Genomic DNA, 21,902 nt, shown 5'->3' with positions numbered 1-21,902 from the left:
AAGATTTTTACTTATTCATGAGAATACACAGAGAGGAGAGAGAGAGAGAGGCAGAGACACAGGCAGAGGGAGAAGCAGGCTCCATGCAAGGAGTCCGACGTGGGACTCGATCTTGGGTCTCCAGGATCAGGCCCTGGGCCCAAGGCAACACCAAACCGCTGAGCCACCCGGGCTGCCCTATCTCTCCTTTTTTAAAAATTTTATTTATTTATTCATGAGAGGCAGAGAGGCAGAGACATAGGCAGAGGGAGAAGCAGGCTCAAGGGGATCCCAATGTGGAACTTGATCCTGGGACCCCAGGATCATGACCTGAGCCAAAGGCAGACGCTCAGGCCCTGAGCCACCCAGGCATCCCCTACTGTATCTCTTCAATATGCCCCCATCATTGTGGGGTTTTTGTTTTTAAGCACTTCTCAGTTTAAGGCTCTATTAAGATGATCCATGCTCATCTTGTATCTTTTCTGTCCCAGTTGTCAAACATTTTTCTAGCGAGCCCTCGTTTCTTTACTGGTGAATGGCATTAAGGAACAAAGACCTGGGCACTAGATAGACTCTTGATACTCAACTGGTGTTGCTTCTAGGCCCTGTCCACTGGTAGAACAATGAACTATATAACCAGGATCCTTAGTTTATAGTCCCCTATATTTTATAGACATTCCATTTTTAATATTCAACGTCTTTTATTCTATAGACGTATATTCTCATTTAGAATAATGGTTGACCTTCTTTTCTTTTACAGTGGATGGTTTAGTTTCTAGATGACTGATTATTTTTACCCTATGAGCTCACAGTATAGGATGGGACTTTTTAACTGCTGCTGAAGGGGAGGAGCCACGCTCAGGCTCTGTCCTCAGAATGGGTTGGAGGGAGGAGGTGCCCTCAAGGCATAAAGCCTTCGAGTTAGAATCTGGGCTTTACCGGAGTGGCAGCTAGTAGAACTCCCTCTCCTCAATTGTAATATTCTAGAGGAGAACTCCAGGAGCTAAGGTTGCAATATGCTGGCCATGCTGCCAGTGAAAGGTTGTATATGAAGCGATGAGTAGGGGGGGAAGGCAGAACAGAAAAGCTCTGTCCCGGCCTCTACTACCCCTACTCTCATGGCACTCTGCCTTTTTCAACACTAGGCTTCAATTTCTTGCCCCTCTATATAGGCTAGGACTCAATCATGATCCGTTCTTCCAAAGGACTCTTCATATTTAATTTCTCAGATCTCTCTCTTTTTTTTAAGATTTTATTTATTCATGAGAAACAGAAAGAGAGGCAGAGACACAGGCAGTGAGAGAAGCAGGCTCCATGCAGGGAGCCTGACATGGGACTCAATCTCAGGTCTCCAGGATCACACCCTGGGTCGAAGGCAGGCGCTAAACTGCTGAGCCACCCAGGGATCCCCAGTTTCTCAGATCTCTAATTTTACTTCTTGTATGTATAATCTCCAGGGCTGAGTTACAGGAAGACAATGATCTGGGCTAATTACACATCTTATCAGAAGATTGTCATTTGACTCCTCCTTTTTGTGGGTTTACAGCCTTTATTAGCTGAACTCTGCTAGACATTGGGGATGAGTGGTGGATAAGACATAGTCCTTGCTTGCCGTAATATATCCTGTCAGGCCTTACACAGTCTCTTACCCCTCTCATCTTTAACACCCTCAGATTTCCTTCTGGCCACACTGGTTTCTTTCAGGGATTTTTTTTTTTTTTTTAATTTTATTTATTCATGAGAGACAGAGAGGCAGAGACACAGGCAGAGGGAGGAGCACACTCCTTATGGGGAACCTGATGTGGGAATCCAAGCAGGACCTTGGGGTCATGACCTGAGCCAAAGGCAGATACTCAACCACTGAGCTACCCAGGTGCCCCTCTTTCAGTCTTAAGTAAGCCTTTTGCTATTAGGCACATGCTATTTCCCTTTCTGGTTTCATCTTCCTTCTCTACTTTGTCTACTTTACTTTGAGATCTTAGCTCAGGCAGCCCTTCTGCACAGAAGCCACCTTCCCTTCTCAAGGTTTACTTATTTCCCATACAGCCAAGCTGTCTGACTTCTACGGACAGCTGACTAAAGACCTTCAGCTGATAAATATTAATCTTTGTGTCAAAATGTATCCAAAATAGAGTAATGCCATTGGCATATGGCTTTTCAAGATTACCTCAGTAATTGAGGGTATCAACAGTGCTCTTCTTGTTCTTTAACAGTTTGAAACAAAATCATGAAAACAAAGGTGTCTGATTTCCATTTGCTGTTGGACTCTAAAGATGTAACCTAGTGCACAGCTATTTAAAATTAAGTTTAAGGGCAGTCTGGGTGGCTCAGCAGTTTAGCGCTGCCTTCAGTCCAGGGCGTGATCCTGGAGACCCAGGATCGAGTCCCACATCAGGCTCCCTGCATGGAGCCTGCTTCTCCCTCTGCTGGTGTCTCTGCCTCTCTCTGCCTCTCTCTCCCTCTCTCCCTCCTTCTCTCTCTCTCTCTCTGTCTCTATGAATAAATAAATAAAATCTTAAAAAAAATTTTTTTTAAATTAAGTTTAGCTTCAGTATGTATTGAATGAAAATAATGGATTTGTAGAAGATTTGTTGTATCAATTTAAGACATGAGTTAACTAAAATATACATGTGGCCTTTTGTTACTTTTTTTGGTAACCTATGTCTTTATAGTTAAAGTTTGTGAAACAGCTTTGTGTGTAAATTATAACTGGAAAAACCTCTTAACTAGTGGTCATTGTGCTGACAAGTAGGTGCCAGATTAAAACTTAGGTTATAAGCAGACTTAAATGGATAATTTTAGTATGTTTACTCTGGGGCTTTATAAAAATAAATAACCTTTGAATCTATGGTTTTGTCATTTTAGGATATTCCTGTAAGTATACTGCAGGACATGTGGCGTTCTACAACATTGACAACATTCACTGCATGTTGATCATGTGCCAGAATTGGTAAACTCATTCTACATATCTTAATCTTCTCAACAGGCCTAAGAGATACTGCTGTTATTTGTCCAAGGTCACACAGTGGGCCCAGGAACTACTGTTGTGTTCAGTTAATCTGGCTCCAAATCTAGAGTTTGACTTGGAACTTTTAAGTATGGTGCCCCCAAGTCTTTCCAACTAATTCTAATAAATAATTGCTTGCTTTCTTCAATCATCAAACTCATTTAGACTAAGGATTAACATCTTTCAGGGATTACTGAATTTTTTTTTTTTTTTTTTTGTAGTTTCTTAAAACTATTCCAAATGCCAAATACCTTCTTTCAGGCTATCAGCATCTTGGCCACTGTTGCTGAAGCTTGAGGAGGCTTCTTTTTGCTCTTAACATACAAAGAATATATACAGACAAACCTGTGAGCCTTGCCCTTAGCACCCATCTACTTCATTCTTCCTATCATATCACCTATGAATTTCTTAGATTTTTTAAGGAAGGCCTCAGTGGGTCAAACATTTCCACACTCAGGCTTGCCCTATGATAATGTGTGTCATATTTTATTAAAATTATTTAGTGCTAGCCCTACTAAACTATGAGTTCAGTGAGGTTCAGAATAAGAATTTCAAGACATTAAAAAATTGATCAGATATACTTTTTTGTCTTGTTTTGTTTTGTTTTGTTTTTAAGATTTTATTTATTCATGAGAGACACACAGAGAGAGGCAGAGACACAGGTAGAGGGGGAAGCAGGCTCCATGCGGGAGCCCAACGTGGGGCTCGGGTCTCCAGGATCACGCCCTGGGCTGAAGGTGGCACTAAACCGTTGAGTCACCTGGGCTGCCCTTGTTTTGTTTCTTTTAGAAAAAGAATGCAGGAGGAGAGGGAGAAAGTATCTTAAGCAGGCTCCAAGCCCAGTGTGAAGCCCAATACTGGGCTCAGTCTCACGACCCTGAGATCATGACCTGAGCTGAAATCAACAGTCGGACACTCAACTGACTAAGATTCTTTTTTAAAGGATAGAGTTCCCTTTTTATTTTTTAGTACTACACCTGCTAAAGTAGGGGCATAAAGACTTTATAGATACATATTATAAACAAACTTACATAATGGTACAACACAAGAAAAGTCATTCTGAGATTATTTCAACAATATATCAAGAATCCTCTCCCTATATGCTAAAACAGCATTTCCTAAAATTGCTAAGGGTCAACATTCCTAACCTATTAAAAGTGTCTTACTCCAAAAGGCTGTGTGATGCTTAATGAGGAAACCCTAGAAGTGATCCTACTAAAAAAAGAGCTTTGTTCAAAGTTGCTATCAAAGATAATTAGCAAAAAATTAAAAAGGGGGGGAGAAGTAAAAATCACTCATACATGGTAAGTTTACTTGGAAATATGTCTATGGGTGTCAGCTGAAAGGGGTTCATTGAAGTAACAAGTGATAGGTTTGAAGATAAGTTGGAAGGAAAATAAAGATAGGAATAATCACACATACAGAAGTTATGTACAATGAAGAAAACATTAAAGTACTGACAGACACAAATGAGACCTTAAATAGCAAATCATACCATGTCCAAGGAATATGAACATAAAAATAAATCTCCTAAAGAAAATGAAGTTAATAAAAATTCCAATAAAATAACAGGATTATTGGGCAGCTCGGGTGGCTCAGTGGTTTAGTGCCACCTTCGGCCCAGGATGTGATCCTGTAGACCTGGGATCCAGTCCCACGTCTGGCTCCCTGCATGGAGTCTGCTTCTCCCTCTGCCTGTGTCTCTGCCTCTCTCCCTCTCTCCTTGTGTCTCTCATTAATAAATAAATAAAATCTTAAAAACAAATAACAGGATTATTTTTGTTGCTCCACAAGTTGATTGTAACATTCATATAGAAAAATAAGAATAACCTTAATGTTGTGAAAAATTAGAATCATAAAGGATAACTACACCTGACAGATGTTAAAATGTTAGAAAAGGAGTAAAATGTTGATACTGGCACCTGAATAGCTCACTCCATGAAAAGAACAGATAAAATGAAGTCCAGAAATAGACTCCAAATTAAAATTTAAAAGTACAGTAAGAAAGCATGATTTTCCTTTATATAATCATGTAGTTAGTACCTTTGCATTCTAAGTTAAAAAACAAAACAAAACGAGTACTTAAAAGTAATGAATGATGTGACTAGATTTTTAAAAAATTCTGTATGAAGGGGCACCTGGCTGGCTCTATTAGTAGAGCATGCAACTCTAGATTTAAAGTATTTAAAAAGCAAATCTTTAAGTATACCACTATATAACAAACCACCTTAAAACTTAGTGGTTCAAACAAGTATTAAAAATTCTTTAGGTTGATAGGGCTCAGCTGGGTGGTAATGTTCTCCCATGGAACTCCAGCCATTTGGAGGCTTCACTTGGCTGGAGCTATAGACTGAAGTGCTTTGGTTCTTTTGATGTGGCTTCTTCATAGTGTTGGGATTCTCACATGGCAACTGGGTTCCAAGTGGATGAGAAGATTTTAAAGGTCTAAAAAAGTCACTTCTGCATTCTGATGGTCAGCCATTTATTTATAGGGCCCTTCCAGATGCAGGTAGAATGGAGACTGATTCGACTATGAGGAGTGGCAAAGAATTTGGGCATGTTTAGAATGTACATGTATGTACACAAAGTGATAAATGGGTTTATGTAGGGGAACACAAGTTGGGGAAAACTATTGTGTTCTTTGAATCTTATATTTATTACCTATTCAAAAATTCCTTCTTAAATTCCCTCTTGGGACACCTTGTGGGTCTTGAGGTTGAGCATCTCCCTTCAGCTCAGGGCATGATCCCAGAGTCTCAGGATTGAGTCCCATATCAGCCTCCCCAGAGGGAGCCTGCTTCTCCCTCTGCCTGTGTCTCTGCCTCTGTGTGTTTCTCATGAATAAGTAAATAAAAATCTTAAAAAACAAAACTCCCTCTTGTCTGCACCTACCCCATGCCACTGCTAAAAGAGCCATTGGTTAACAGTTGTCTATTTTTAAAAAGCTTAAAGTACAAGAATGACCTGGTTTCAGGGCATTAAATCTGTCAAAATAAGTAGATGGTGGGTTGTCAAGAGATTCTGAGGCTACAGCTCTGGTGAAAGCAGTATCATGTAATGCTGAAAAGCTCTGGGTTTGGATTTATATAGAACTGGGTTCAAATTCTGACTTGTCAGCTGCATCACCTGCAAGCTTCTTAATCTCTTACATAAAACAGGAATAATGGTACTTTACCCTTAAAATTATGGTAACAATTAGAAAGCATCAGTTGCTTAGTGATTGTGGTATCAAAATACATGTCCTCAATATGTCTCCTGTGCAAAACTGTAAAAGGTCTTCATTATCAGCTCAAATCCAGACTCTCCTGGTGTTTAAAGTCTTATATAACATAGGTGTACCAAGCTTGTCGCTTGACCTTTCAGAGTCTCAGCAGAAATTCTTGCTTTGTAGCCTCATTCTTTACCATCGTGGTACACACTTCTCCTACTCCCAAGTAACCCAAACCAGTATAGGGCTCTTAATTCATCTCTACTCAGAGCCAGGCCCACCTTGAAACCAGATTTCTTGTTCATTCACCATCAGACTATACATGATCCTCAAGACCAGGTAACTGGTCATTGAATCCCCACCCTTTGTACTGTGTCCTTCGTGAAATAGGCATTTGATGAGTGAAATCTTGTATCAAGTTTGGTTTCCAATGTGTCTTTTTGCTGATGAGCCACTAAGCAGATCCTCAGTAAATACTCATGATAAGTTCGACTTTCTTTGTATGATCACCAGATGGCATTACAGCCTTCTACAAAAACATGGGTAAGTACATTATCTTAGTTCTAAGATGCATTCCTGTTTCTTCATGAGGAACAGAGCTGCTTGTTTCATCTAAGAGCTGGAAACAACATAAAGGGAAGTCTTAGCCAAGATTACTTGGAATCAAAGGCTCACCAAGTAGGAAGCAGGTAAGATTTTCAATGGAAGATGCAAGATTCACTGAAGAATTAGGATCTCCCAAAATTTGATTCCATAACTAACTAGTAGACTTAAACATCACTTGTTCAGAGGAGCATCAGTTCTTCATGGTTATACAACATACATGGAAAATACGGGATTGCAATTCTACTCTTCACCATGGCTATTTAAAAATTGTCCCTCACAGAAAACTTAGTCACAAAATTGAAGGCACCTAACTATAATTCCCAAGTCTTCAACCAAATCTATTAACTCCACACCATCCTCTCCATGCCTCCAAGTACATGTCTGCTTTCTCTGGATCCTTTTCTTTCAGTGTCCATTACAAATTGTCCCTTCTTTAACTTTTTTTTTTTTTTTTTTTTTTTTAAATGAGTGACACACAGAGAAAGGCAGAGACACAGGCAGAGGGAGGAGCAGGCTCCATGCAGGGAGCCCAACGTGGGACTATCCAGGGTCTCCAGGATCAGGCCCTGGGCTGAAGGCAGTGCTAAACCCCTGAGCCACCCAGGCTGCCCTAACTTGTTTTTTCAGCCAAGCCTTTCCTGCCAACATTTTAATTGTGCTCAAAACTCCCATAGTAAGTGGTGCCTGGATGGCACAGTCGGTTGAACATCTGACTTAGTTTCAGCTCAGGTCATGATCATAGGCTCCAATGCCCCCTTGAGATTCTCCCCTCTTCCACTTGTGCTTTCTCTAAAGTAAATCTTTTTTCTAAAAAAGCCACAAAACTGGGGTGCCTGGGTGGCTCAGTCAGTCAAGCATCTGCCTTAGGCTCAGGTCATGATCCCAGGGTCCTGGGATTGAGCCTCATGTCAGGTTCCCTGCTCAGTGGGAAGCCTGCTTCTCCTGCTCTCTCTGCTTGCTGCATCCCGTGCTTGTGCTCTCTTAATATGTCAAAATCTTTTAAACACACACACCTAAAATTGGCATAGTAAAATGAAAAACTCAACCTTGCTTTCTCTAGTCCCTTCATAGCCAAACCTTTCCTGCAGTGGGTAGTTTGCAGCTTCCATTTCAATACACTTTGCACCTCCAGTCTGACTTCCTCTCCCACTTTACTGGAAACAAGTCCGTAACATTAAGGATGATGTCCACACTGGCTAAATCTTTTGTAGATGTTTTTAGTCCTAGTTTTCCCTGTTCTTGTTTCATTGAAGAGCTGGAAACAACATAAAGGGAAGTCTTAGCCACGATTACTTGGAATCAAAGGCTCACCAAGTAGAAAGCGAGGATTGAAAGCCCAGTCCATCCAAAACACCACCACTTTGAATTTGATTGAATGTAAAACATTCTTGAGTCTGATGGAGGTTCCTGAATTGCACATGTGAAAATCCTGAGGTAGACTGAGAAACTACAGTAAGGCTGGTGGAAAGGGCCATCTCCCTGGGTTTTCAAATTCAAAAGCAGAGGGCCCTGCAGTTACCTGGAACCTGAAGTAAATTAGTGAATACAAATACTAATAGCTCTCAAATTTCACTCCCCTTCGCTTAGAGGACTCGACCTCTATTTTAGCTGTCAAGGCGGTACAATTTCTGTGCCTCCCTGCTCTTCCCAAAACTTTTTGTTCCCACCCTCCGTGTGCTCAATTTGGTCTCCTTTGCCATTCAACTCTGCCTGATAAGCTTCTCAAGGTACTAAGTCCTCTATTTTCACTGTATTGTCTCCAGCTTCTTTCAAATCCCATTGCTTCACTTATGTCCTTAACTCAGATGTGCCACTAACCCACATCTTTTCCCCCTGCGCTCAGGGCCCATAAATCCACTCCTTTAAAATTGATGCCAAATAAATAAAAGCCAAACATCTTACCTTATGGTCTCTCCTCCTGGTACTCTGCAAGTGCCAGTTAACAGCACTGCTAACCATTGAGCTGTCATTCATCCAGAACACTTATCTTCCTCATCTTCCATATCTAGTCCTAGAGGAGATCTTCAATTTTCTCCTGGTCTCCACTATCTTCTCAGAGGACTCTGAATGATTTTTCAAAGATGTGAATTTGATTCAGCACAGTCAAGATCTTAAAAATTTGAGTGCTATTAGTATTTGTATTCACTAATTTACCTCGGTTCCAGGGGACTGCGGGGCCCTCTGCTTTTTTTTTTTATTTTTTAAATTTATTTATGATAGTCACACACACACACACAGAGAGGCAGAGACAGGCAGAGGGAGAAGCAGGCTCCATGCACCGGGAGCCCGATGTGGGATTTGATCCCGGGTCTCCAGGATCGCGCCCTGGGCCAAAGGCAGGCGCCAAACCGCTGCGCCACCCAGGGATCCCTTTTTTTTTTTTTAATTTTTTTTTGGGGGGGCATTTTATTTATTTATTCATGAGAGACACAGAGAAAGAGAGGCAGAGGGAGAAACAGGCTCCATGCAGGGAGCCCGACGTGGGAGTAGATCCCAGGTCTCCAGGATCACACCCTGGGCTGCAGGCGGCGCTAAACCGCTGCCCCACCGGGGCTGCCCCCCTCTGCTTTTAAATTTGAAAACCCAGGGAAATGGCCCTTTCCACCAGCCTTACCGTAGTTTCTCAAGGTCTACCTCAGGATTCTCACATGTGCAATTCGGGAACCTCCATTAGACTCAAGAGTGTTCTACATTCAATCAAATTCAAAGTGGCGGCGGTGTTTTGTGTGGACTGGGCTATCTTTCCGTCTGGCGCTCGCTACTATTCCTCGGCAAATACTGAGAGAATAATCAGAATAGAAATCGGGTCTAAGCTAGTGACCTGCGACTCGCTTCTAACACATACCCTTATTTAAATTTCGCACCATGAAGTTTAAGGGTTGGGAAAAAGCTTTGAGGACTGGGGCTCGAACCCGTAAATTGCGGCTCTCTATCCATTTCCCGCCACAGGCGGGCTGCAGGATTAGGGAACAACGACCGCGGTGGAAGGCGCGGTGGTGTGCGCGCCCAGAGTAGGGGGGAGGGGCCGGCGCGCGCCGAGACAGGACCTGGGAGCGGGGGGCGGGGGGGGTGGACTCTCTCGCGAGAGCGGGTTTGTTCTTGGGCTGCAGCCGCCGCTGCCACCTCTTACCAGCGCCGTTGCTGCGGGGGATTGTGGGAGCCTCCGCGTCCCGCTCGCTGGGAGAGAGGTACCTCTCCTTTTCCCTCTCCCTTTCCTTAAGGTAGGCGTGAAGCGGGTAAGAATCGGGGTGGGGTGGCCGGGGGCTCTCCGCGTCCGCCGGGAGGAGGCAGCGACGGCGACAGGGGCCGCGGGGAGCCGGCGGCGCGCCTTTCTTGCTCGCTCCCGCTCGCCCGCTCTGCCTCCCTCCTCGCTGCGTATGTGAGCCGCCTGATCGGCGGCCGCCATGTTAGGAGCGCAGTGGCGGCGCAACCAGCCTCCTCGGGCGGCGGAGGTGAGCGGTCCCGGAGGGAGACCTGCGGCCAGCCAAGGGCCCGGGGTGCGGAGGAAGAGTCAGGGGGCGCCGAGGGCAGCCGATCGGCCGAGCTTACCGCGTCCTGGGCTTGCTGTGGGCGGGGGCGGGACGAAGAGCCCGTTACACGCGGGCTGGTGCTCTGAGGCGAAGGGAGGAGCGCGCTCGAGGCCTGAGGGACTGACTGTCCATAGGGGGCCTGCCGTTTGGGGAGAATAGTTAAAGCAGCGAAGTCTTGGGAAAGCGCCAGCCCCAGATAGGTGTGTGTTTGTTGTTTTTTTTTTTTTCTCTTTGCCCCTTTAAAATGTGCCGCAAAATGGAGGATTTCGCAGATTCAAAAGCTGCCATTTGAGTAGCGTTTCTTTCTTCTCTTGGTGTCACGGCCTTCGCTCTGCTTTTGGCCCATAGCTTCATAGCGCCCCCTAAGACTCCCCTGTCCCCCGCCCACACACATGCGCGCGGGATTTTAGCCGGACCTCAGAAACAATTCCTCCCCACCCCCATCGCGTAAAAATGGCCGAAAAATGAAACGTTAACGCTTGTTTTTCGTATTGCGTCGTGGAGAAAGCCTTCTGCTGTAGCTGCGAGCCAATAGACTTGTTTAAAGAATCCCCTCCTATTCCTTTTCTTTTTATTAAGGTATTATCAGTCTGCGTTCCCCTAAAGAAGATCGTGTGTTGTGGGACCTTCCGGTTTCCAGACAAAGGGTTTGGAGTACCGTGGTGTATTCGGCGCATCGTTGTTCTTTTCATTGCTAGCCTTGTGCCGTGTTCGGGGTTTTACAGGGACTTTTCCCGTTTGCCGTGGAAGAATTCTCCTAGATGTTTTTCTTCCTGTGTGCCCTATACTGTGGAATATTCCTATTGGATCAGTTACCGTTTTCCAGACAGATATTTCTAGAACGCTTATGGCGATTCCGAAATTTCTAGTTTTTCAAGCGCACTGGAATATGTGAGAGTCGTTGATTTCCCAGGTCTTAGTCATAAGATTTTTGTCTTGATGCTGCGTTCTGTGGAATAGACTTTGGTTTAAGATTTTTAAGTAGTGGATAAATTTAAACAGTTGTACTCCGCTGGCAAAAATTCTATTTTAGGCTGTTTTCATAAAGGTTGAAAATAAAAAATTTCCTTTTGAAAAGTCAATAGCTCAGTCATCTGCGCAGTCTGTCGTCATAATTTTTCAACAGTAATGTTTTAGAAATGGAAGGTGGAGAAAGATTTTTGTTGCAAATACGCTGTTTGCCTTTTGCACTTAAACAGAATGTTTTTGCAAACTCAAAATTGAACACAAAAGTACTAAAGAATTGTTCTGGTTTGTTATGTAAGATTGGGAGAAGAGATCTTTAGCTGGAATATGTTTGTGGTGAAGTGCTTTAAATTTAAAATTCTTCCCTTGCAGTTAACGTTTATATTTATATGGCTAAATCATTAACGTGTATTTTACTCAGAGAGGACGTTTTCACTTTGGCGTTTCACTCAACTCCCTTCTCAGCTGTGTGTAAGTGAAGTTGCCTTTACAAAGCATTTTGAAGCATTTTGAGAGGACTTAGCCACTTTTGATCTGATGATTACGTTAAAGAAGTCTTTAAACATACAAAATTCGTTAATGCTTTTAGGATATGCAATCGCTAAATAATAGTACAAGTGAGTTAATGATATGTAAACAAAGGGTAACATGAGGAAAGCAAGAAAATTGTCTTAGGTGACTTCAGAAATGTGATTTAGATTCCTAATTTTATAGAAAAGATTAAACTCAAGAAGGTGATGGCAATATAAACAGGGGCAGTGCTGCGGGTGTGTTCTAGAACACTTGAAATTTTGGGGGGTACTTGATTCAGACTCCTGTTATAATGCATAGCCTTAAAAATGGAAGGACTATACTTAAAGGAATTTATCCTAGAGGAAGAGTATACAAAAGATTTGTGTACATAATGTTGATATAAGTTACCAAGTTTACTACAAATATAAAAGATTTAACACTTAGAGATGTGCTAATTTTACAGTGTGGTCATTGGATGTAAATCTATATAGCTTTTTTTTTTTTTTTAAGATTTTATTTATTCATTCATGAGAGACAGGGAGAGAGAGGGACAGAGACACAGGCAGAGAAGCAGGCTCCGTGCAGGGAGCTTGATAAGGGACTCATTCCAGGACTCCAGGATCACGCCTTCAGCTGAAGGCAGGTGCTCAACCGCTGAGCCACCCAGGCGTCCCTATACAGTTTTTTTAAACCATTTTTTAAGAGGAGGGTAATGATAAGAAAATAATAGAATATAGTATTTGAAAAGAACATAATAAAACTGTTGATCCCAAATTTGATGCCTTTTTGTTGTTGTTCTTTTTAAAGGAACTTGTGAATAAGCATAAAAATAGAGATGTGCCAAAACATGTTAGCTCTGGATTTGGTGTTGGCATTATGGGTGATTTATATTTCTTTCCTTGTGTTTTTCTGACATTTCCACAACAAATTAGTTATTTATGGGGGGGAGTGGTGAAACATTTTTATACATGCTATACTGCTTTTTTTTTTTTTTTTTTAAGATTTATTTATTTATTCAGAGAGAGCGAAAGAGAGGCAGAGACACAGGCAGAGAGAGAAACAGGCTCCCTGCCGGGAGCCCGACGTGGGACTCGATTCTGGGTCTCCAGGATCACACCCCGGGCTGCAGGCGGCGCTAAACCGCTGCGCCACCGGGGCTGCCCTACATGCTATACTGCTTAAAAGACCAGTATCTCATGTTGTTTTGTTTCTTTAGGACCTCAATTATTATTATTATTATTATTTTTAATACCAGAGTCACCTCCTTTACCTTTTTTTTTTTAATTTTTATTTATTTATGATAGTCACAGAGAGAGAGAGAGAGAGAGAGAGAGAGGCAGAGACATAGGCAGAGGGAGAAGCAGGCTCCATGCACCGGGAGCCCGACGTGGGATTCGATCCCGGGTCTCCAGGATCGCGCCCTGGGCCAAAGGCAAGCGCCAAACCACTGCGCCACCCAGGGATCCCAGGACCTCAATTATTTTTAAGGGGAATTGAGATAAAAGTGAACCAATTTGTTGAAGTCTGAAATGCAGAGTATTCAAAAATGACAAAAAGTATTGTTTATTATATAAGATACTTTGGTTATTACCTGTAGACAATGGAGGAATCCGAAGGCATCCTTATGTAAGAATATTTAATTAACCAGTATGGGGACTGATGGTGATGAGGTTACAGTGTGAAATGAAGTCATTATAAACTATTTTGAGAATGATCAAATCAATGGGGAATAATAGTTTGTTAAATTGTTCTTCGAAGCACATCTTTTAGTTAAAGGTACTTTTATTTATTTTTTTAAAGAGATCTTATTTATTTATTCATGAGAGATACAGAGAGAGAGAGAGAGACACAGGCAGAGGGAGGAGCAGGCTCCATGCATGGAGCCCGATGTGGGACTTGATCCCGGGACTCTAGGATCCTGCCCTGGGCTGTAGGCAGACGTTAAACCGCTGAGCCACCCAGGGATACCCTGGTTAAAGGTACTTCTTTAAAAAAAAAAACATACTTTTTTATTTATTTATTTTTAATTCTGTTGGTTTTTTTTTTTTTTTTTTTTTTTAAGATTCCATTTATTTATTCATAGACACAGAGAGAGGCAGAGACACAGGCAGAGGGAGAGGGAGAAGCAGGCTCTGTGCAGGGAGCCTGATGTGGGACTCGATCCCAGGTCTCCAGGATCACACCCCAGGCTGCAGGCGGCGCCAAACTGCTGCGCCACCGGGGCTGCCCTACTTTGTTTTTTAAATATAGTCTTCTTTTACTTAGAGTTTCACTAAAGCTGTCCCACATTTGTGCCAACAGGTTCTGAGTGGACTTGACTTTGGGGTGAACAATACTGTGTTCTTTGAGGGTGGGATGGAAGGGTTGTTGACAGTGTAGTTTCACAATATTTTTTATATAATGGTTATTCCATGTATATGGGGTAACACTATCCAAGGAAATAAAGCTCTGTAATTTATAATTCTTGGCTATGTATCGGGCCTTCTTGTTGGATCATTAAGATTGAGAGCTCTGAAAATCTTGATTTAGAGAAAAAGTTCACATGTAGAAAATTTTATCAGATAAAAGTAGAGCAGAGAGAAAAGCCAGTGGTTTGAGAGAATTGTATGTATGTAGCCTTCATTTTTTTTTTTTTGTTTTTTTTTTTTTTGTATGTAGCCTTCAAAAGATACTTGTAAATGGTTTTTAAAGTTTGCTACTTTAGCTTTTTATTTATTGCTGCCTGTTTATCTTAAGCTTAAATATAAACTTGTAATACAATAGGAGTTACATGATAAAGTGCTGTGTTATCTTGCCTGACAAAATTACTGTGACAGGTCTGAGTAGATGGAGTGCCTTTGATATGATGCAGCTTCCATATGATTTCCAACTGTTTATCAAACTTTAATGTTCTCTGCGTATATAAGGCTCAAAACTTTGAAATTAAACAATTTACAGGAAAGAGCAATGAAATCTTAGGTTTAAATTTTTTTAATTTATTTTTTTATTTAAAGATTAAAAAAAAACTTATTCATGAGAGACATGAGAGGGAGAGAGGCAGACACAAGCAGAGGGAGAAGCAGGCTTCCTGCAAGGAGCCGGATGTGGGACTCTATCCCTGATCCCAGGATCATGCCCTGGGCAAAAGGCAGACACTCAATCGCTGTGCCACCCAGATGTCCCAAATTTTTAAAAATTTAGTTAAAAATTTTGTTTTCACTGTAAGTTTTTCCAGAGTTTAAAGGCTAATTGATAAAAGAACCTGCTTTTTTCTGGAAAGTGTTTTAAATGGCAGATCTCTGACATTTCTCTTTGACTTACAGTCCCAGTAGTTTGTGGTTGTTGATGCTTATCTTCAAATACAAACCAATTTAGTAGGAAAACAAAAAAAGATGAATGAAGAGGGGGAGGGTGGGGTAATTCATCCCAGCTATTGCTGCTGGATAAAAGCAAAGGGTGATACCTATGGTGGATGTCATACTGGGCAGCAATAAACGCAGTGAGTATGGAAAATAATCAGTTGATACTAGGTCTGAATTGGATCTTTGATTTGTAGTATACTGATTGCTAATGAGGATAAATAGCCTTCGGATCTTTCAAGGTGATTTGTATGGTTGTTTTTTTTTTCTCCTTTGTGGTAATTACTAGGATATTAAATATCTTCCTCTGGTATGGTAATTTATAGAAGAACCTAATCCATATGTAAAAATTTAAAGTGTTTCAGCCTCTATTGGAAAAAGAAAAATAGTATCAAAGAAGTACAAACATTTGTACTTAAAAATTCTTAAAGTAAGAAAATGTGATAGTGGGCTTTTAATGCCTGAGTATCCTTGTGTGGGCTGTAGTATTCTGGAAGAGTACCACAGAGGGAGGGAGTTTAAAACTTGAAGCTTCAGGAGACACCAATAAATATTTATACCAACATTCTTGGTAATGGCAGGAAACTGGAAACAGCCTAAATGTTCATCATCTGCGGAATAAGTGAGCATATGTGCCATGTGGTGTGTATATTGCTGTGAAATGTAGGTTTATTTCATGTATAAATGAGTTTTTTAGAAGTAGGTAAGAAAAGTACATATAAAGTCAGTTTGTATGAAATGCAGAAATGCAAAGTTAACACTTTTTAAAAAAATGTATAAAATAAAACTTAAAAACAAGGGATTGCAGAAAGGGAAGAGCAATGCACTGGAAATTGATAGGTAGAAGGTATCTAAGATGTTAACATTCCTTTTCTAAACTTGAGTATTTTTATACCCTGGTTTGTACAATGCATGATATAAAGGGGGGCAGTGCTGAGTCTTAAGAGAATTACTAGTACTAAGTGAAGAGGAGAGTCCAGCAAATACATTTACACAAGTAGTGAGCAGTCCCTGTAACTGTTTATAAAATTTTTGGCGTAAGGTGTTGGCTATGGTGGAAAATAGATTGAGAGAAGTAGAATGCAACTAATAGCTGAAAGGTACTGAAAATCATGGTGTATATTTGATGTGGTAAGTAGTAGGGGGCAGTGTGGGGTGTTTTGTTTGCTTTTTGTTTTGTTTTGTTTTGTTTTAGCAGGGGAGTATATAAAATAGTTTTAGGGGTTTTTTATTGAAATCTGTAAACATTGATGCAAAGAGGGATCAATGAAAGGCAAGAGGACTAGTGATCTCCAGTAAGGTTATGGCAGAGAGATAAGGCCTTTGTTTTCTTGTTTGTTTTTAAAGATTTTATTATTCTTGAGAGGCAGAGAGAGAGGGCAGAGGGAGAAGCAGGCTCCCTGCAAGGAGCCCAATGCGGGACTCTGTCCTGGAACTCCAGGATCAGGCTCTGAGCCAAAGGCAGACACTCAACTGCTGGGGTGACACTCAACTGCTGAGCCACCCAGGTGTCCCGGATGAGAAGATAATTTAAAGGTAGATTGGTAATAGAGAATAAAGGAAGAGATTTAATCTGTCCAATTCCCCTAAGCCTATCCTGCTTTTTCCTTTAGCATGATCTAGGTTAATACCAGTGTCATTCATTCATTCTTTTTTTTTTATTTAAGATTTTTATTTATTTATTCATAGACATACAGAGAGAGGGGCAGAGACACAGGCAGAGGGAGAAGCAGGCTCCAAGCAGGGAGCCTGATATGGGACTCGATCCCGGGTCCCCAGGATCACACCCCAGGCTGCAGGCAGCGCCAAACGGCTGCGCCACCAGGGCTGCCCTCATTCATTCATTTAAAGATATTATTTATTTATTCACGAGAGAGAGAGAGAGAAGAGGCAGAGACGTAGAGGGAGAAACAGGCTCCCTGTGGGGACCGTGATGCAGGACTCGATCACAGGACCAGGGATTATGACCAGAGCCGAAGGCAGATGCTTAACCACTGAGCTACCTAGGTGCCTCACTACCAGTGTTTATTTTTTAAATTTTTTAAAAGATTTTATTTATTTATTCATGAGAGACACAGAGAGAGGCAGAGACACAGGCAGAGGGAGAAGCAGGCTCCAGGCAGGGAGTCCGGTGTGGGACTTGATCCCAGGTCTCCAGGATCATGCCCTGGGCTGAAGGTGGCGCTAAACTGCTGATCCACCGGGGCTGCCCACTACCAGTGCTTTTTAAAGCTTACTTGCAGTTCAGTAGCAAAATTCAAATATGAATTCTGACTTTGAATATAAATGAATGAGATGCTAAAGTTGACATAGGAAATAGGGAATACAGTGCAAGGGGAAGGTTTATAAGCTCTTTATTGGTATATTTCTGGGTCATTCCTTTTTTTTTTTCCTTTTTTTAAAGATTTTATTTATTTATTATGAGACAGAGCAAGAGAGGGAGAGGCAGAGACAGGCAGAGGGAGAAGCAGGCTCCATGCAGGGAGCCCGATGTGGGACTCCATCCCAGGATCACGCCCTGAGCCAAAAGCTCAACCGCCGAGCCACCCAGGCATCCCTGGCTCATTCCTTTTGCATCTAAAGTTTTTCTCGTTGGTTGTTGTTTGGATCATCTACATAGAAGTCATAGAAGTAGATGATTATTATGATATTGACCATGTACCAGAAACCATTCTAAGTGTTTTGTGTGAGCTAATTTATTAAATGTTTATAGCCTTATGAAATAGGTATTATTTTCATTCCCATTTTACAAATGAAAAAACAAACGTTGATTAGCGCAAAGTCAAGCAATTTTGTAGTAGAAGCATTCATGTGAAGGTATTTGGTAAAAATCTCCATATATACCAAATTAAAGAGTTGTACAAATATTTGTGGAAATCAGGAGTTGAACATAAAGTGGAAGGAAAAGTCTTGAGGGTGCAGAATGGCACCTTGAGGAAAACCACTAAATATAAGTAGAGAAAAAAGTAAGCCAAGCTAGTATCAAAATCAAATTGAGTCACAAATGTCAGGTAAATGGAGTAACTTTATATCCTGTATTGCTTTAATCTAAAAATACTTAATATCTAATTGAAAAATCGCTAAGAAAAATGTTTTAAGTGTAGGAAAAAGAAAAATACTGCAAGCCTCAATAGAAGTCCCTTCTGATTAACATGTTTTCTGTTTTAGCAGCTGAAGGCACTTTGCAACAAACACTCTTTTATCATTAGATGCCTAAGGACCAAGAAGTGGGCTAGAAGTTGAATCCAGGTCTGTAAAATGGATTAAAAATGATAATTGTAAAGGACTTTTAAAAAATACTGGAATTTTATTTAGCCTTCTCAGTGCTACATTTTACAGTGTTTTTGTTTCTCCTATTGTGTAATGAGGCACATATGGCCTTACACAAAACTTAAATGAATTGAGCTGGAACTGTATTTCCTAAGAGGCTTACTATTAGTAGTTCATTTTATTCTGGGTGGGGGGGAACCTTTTAATTCACTCAAAGGTATACCATACTAAAATGAGATTATAGCACCGAAGAACCGCAGATTAAAGTATAAGGTTTTAAAGTGTTTTTTGTTTTTTTTTTTTTTTTTTAGATTTTTTATTTATTTATTCAGAGAGAGAGAGGCAGAGACAGAAGCAGGCTCCATGCAGGGAGCCCGAAGTGGGACTGGATCCCGTTCTCCAGGATCAGGCCCTGGGCTGCAGGCGGTGCTAAACCACTGTGCTATCCGGGCTGCCCCTAAAGTGGTTTAAGCTCTATATAAAAGATTGAATAATTCCTCAAAATACTAAGATCCATTTTTAAAGACCAAACCTTTTTATATTTTATTTATTTATTTTATTCATTTTATTTTACTTTATTTATTTTATTTAATTTTAATTTTAATTTTAATTTTATTTTTTCATGAGAGAGAGAGGCAGAGACACAGGCAGAGGGAGAAGCACGGTCCCCACACGGAGCCGTGGTGCGGGACTCGATCCCAAGACCACAGGACCATGACCTGAGCCAAAAGCAGATGCTCAACCACTGAGCCACCCAGGCATCCATAAAAACCAAACCCTTAAAACGAGATACAAGTTAGAAAATCTCTAAGGAAAGATAGAGATGTGAACTAACATTAAAATGAAAATTTACTGACTGTAAGATAGAAACTATATTGGTGAATTTTAAGATCATTATAAAATTAATGAGTGAGAAGCTTTAAAATATAAGGAATAATTAACTCTATAGTATAATGGGAAATGAGTTAGGAGCTTGGTTTAAAAATTCTGACCACAAGAATCCATGCTTTTGTGCGATTGATGAGAAAAGTCAAGCAGCTACCTTCAGAAATGATGCTTCTTTGAAATTACTGGTAGTGAACTTTCCCTGCCGTCTGTTGGTGACAAGATTAGAATTTTTTTGCTGTATTTGTATTGTTGGTTGATACCTTAAACATATTTGGCATATTTTCACATGAATAATTTAACGTATCACAAGAGTGTTTGGCTTTCCTAGAACTTTTGGGAAAACCTGAAAATTTCTTAACACACTTGTGTGTTTTTAATTCAGAAGGGGAAAAATAAGCTACAGTGTTCTAGCTGTTGCTTTTTGAGTTTTTGTAAGATTAAAGGGTTAAAATAATGTCAGTATATTTTTTTATAAGTATCTTTACTAGTTTTTATGATTATACATGAATTAAATATGATTTTTTTAGGGCACATTTATTTCACATATTTGAGACCATAGTTTTAAGAAATTGTTATTTTACATAAGAAATGTAGATGTGGAACAACCATTTGCTTCTCTTCACCATGAACTTTGAGGGTGTGTTAAACTATAATCGTTTTCTGTAATATTTAGTATTCCACTTTTAATTGAAGAAAGTTAATCCAACCAAACTATTGATGGAATGGGGAAAATTGAATGTTAACTATAAATGAAACTTTTGGGGGGAACCCTGTTGGCTTACTGGTTTAGAGCCACCCACAGCCCAATGTGTGATCCTGGAGACCCGGGATCGAGTCCCACGTCAGGCCCCTGCATGGAGCCTGCTTCTCCTGCCTGTGTCTCTGCCTCTCTCTCTCTGTGTCTCTCATGAATAAAATCTTAAAAAAAAATAAATGAAACATTTCTTAACCATACATATAGTTATTCGGATGTTGAATGTGAAGTTAACATTTTTAGTGGCATTTACACTTGTCATGAACTAGCTTAATTTACAGGTTAATTATTTAGAATTGTCTAATGTTTCTTGCTTTTAGGGTGTGTTGCTTTTTTTGGGAGTGAGAGGGTTTTTTTTTTTTTTTTGCATTGATGGGGATTAAGATTTTAAATGGATAAATTAGATTTTTACATTATATTCTAGATTAGGAATCACAAAGGAACTACTTTTGAACTTTCTTAACCTCTAGTATAGCATACTATGGGAAGGCAATTTTATGATACGGGGAAGAACAGTATAATCTTAAACATCTCAGTGTTGTGCTAACCTTAATAGGCAGTAGGTCTTGCTTATATGAGCCTTTTAAAATGGCTTGTCATTTTATTATCATTGACCAAAGATACTAAACGAACTATTTTCATAAGTGCTCTTTAAACAGTGCTTTCATGTCTGATTTCTCTCAATTTCTTTGTTTTAATGAAAAAAATTTAAGACTTCAGTTATTTGTGTTTCAGTCAAAAGTCTGACTTAAGTCACTTTTCAAAAATAATGTTCTCATGTCCTTGTGTGGGGCTGCATTTAAGTTGAAACTCTGAGTCTCAAAAATATTAAGGTTAGTCTTAAGAGATTACAAGTTGTCATGGGATTTACATTGTTTGTCTTGCTCTTTTTCTGAGTTTTTCTGACATCCATTTTCTGTTTTGTCTTAAGGTTATCTTTTATCTTTACTTCTCTTAACCTTTCCTTTTTACAGATCCACCCTTTTTATATGTGCTACAAAAAATAATTGAGATCTCTAATCCAGCAATCATTTCTTTAAAGTATGATCAATTAAAATTTTTTACATAGTCACGATACTATTGTATAATTTTCCTGAGGGAAAGGAATAGTCCTTAAAAAAAAAGAAAACTGGTTTTTCTGTACGAAACAGCTTTGTAACATGAAGGGCAAAACTGCCATTAATAGTAATATTGCTACTTCAAAATGCTGGTTTTGAAAAGCCCTCTATAAAGATTTTTATCTTTTAAAATAAATAAATGAAAATTTAGAGGGTCCTACTAATGTTTGCACAGTATTTCAAATGCCATTCTGTATGGCATTTTTTGTAAGATAGACCAAGGAAACTGTCATCTGAAAATGTTCACTTACTCTTGTCTTAATTATTCTTTAAGTGGTCTGGTGTAAATAGTTTATATAGTAGATCTCATCTAGAACTAGTTTCTTTAGTATCTTTTCTCAATTTCATCTCTCTTGGTGTGCAAAAACATCTTCTGTAATTCCAACCACCTCTGATAGCATTTCGTGTCTTTTTAACTTTGTTACATCTTTTTGTAAAATCTAACTAAGTCTTGCCTGCAACTTTTTTTTATATTTCCTCTACCACTGTTATGTCCAGTGTTTCCTCCTTGCTTTATTCGATCATTGGTGGAATTGGTCCCATAATAGACTTGTAACTATTGAATATTGCCCAATTTTTAATGTAATAAAGTTTAATAGTATTAAACTACCAGTGTTTAGGTATATGAATGATCATATGTATGATACTTAAGACAGCAATGCTTCTTAATTGAATTACATAGCAAACAACTTTAGACCTCAATATATAGTTGTGATAATAAAAAA

At 40.1% G+C, this 21,902-nt stretch overlaps 2 protein-coding genes across 49 annotated transcripts in view; one reads left to right on the top strand and one right to left on the bottom strand.

The window, feature by feature from the left end:
• SIL1 (SIL1 nucleotide exchange factor) overlaps positions 1-10,428 on the bottom strand; it is a 288,423-nt gene extending 277,995 nt beyond the window's left edge. The window contains exon 1 of one of the 2 annotated variants that reach the window (XM_072728453.1): positions 10,350-10,428. The gene's annotated coding sequence lies outside the window, so the exon portion shown is untranslated. The remainder of the gene's footprint in view (positions 1-10,349) is intronic. The other variant, XM_072728456.1, reaches the window with a different exon arrangement.
• Positions 1-21,902, top strand: part of MATR3 (matrin 3) — a 61,465-nt gene that overhangs the window by 19,344 nt on the left and 20,219 nt on the right. For 3 of the 47 annotated variants that reach the window (XM_072728430.1, XM_072728426.1, XM_072728406.1), the window contains exon 5: positions 18,316-18,396. The exons of 22 other annotated variants lie outside the window; for them this stretch is intronic. Coding sequence is in view for 2 of the 25 variants with exons in the window: in XM_072728443.1 (XP_072584544.1) it covers positions 10,205-10,252 (48 nt within the window). In the remaining 23 variants the exon portion in view is untranslated. Of the gene's footprint in view, positions 1-9,745; positions 10,531-10,705; positions 10,910-18,315; positions 18,397-21,902 lie in introns of those variants that run through there. 22 more of the 47 variants (XM_072728429.1, XM_072728414.1, XM_072728427.1 and 19 more) reach the window with 18 other exon arrangements.

Source organism: Vulpes vulpes, chromosome 12, assembly GCF_048418805.1.
Source record: "Vulpes vulpes isolate BD-2025 chromosome 12, VulVul3, whole genome shotgun sequence".
Taxonomy (NCBI): domain Eukaryota; kingdom Metazoa; phylum Chordata; class Mammalia; order Carnivora; family Canidae; genus Vulpes; species Vulpes vulpes.
This window is presented reverse-complemented; position numbering and strand designations above follow the sequence as displayed.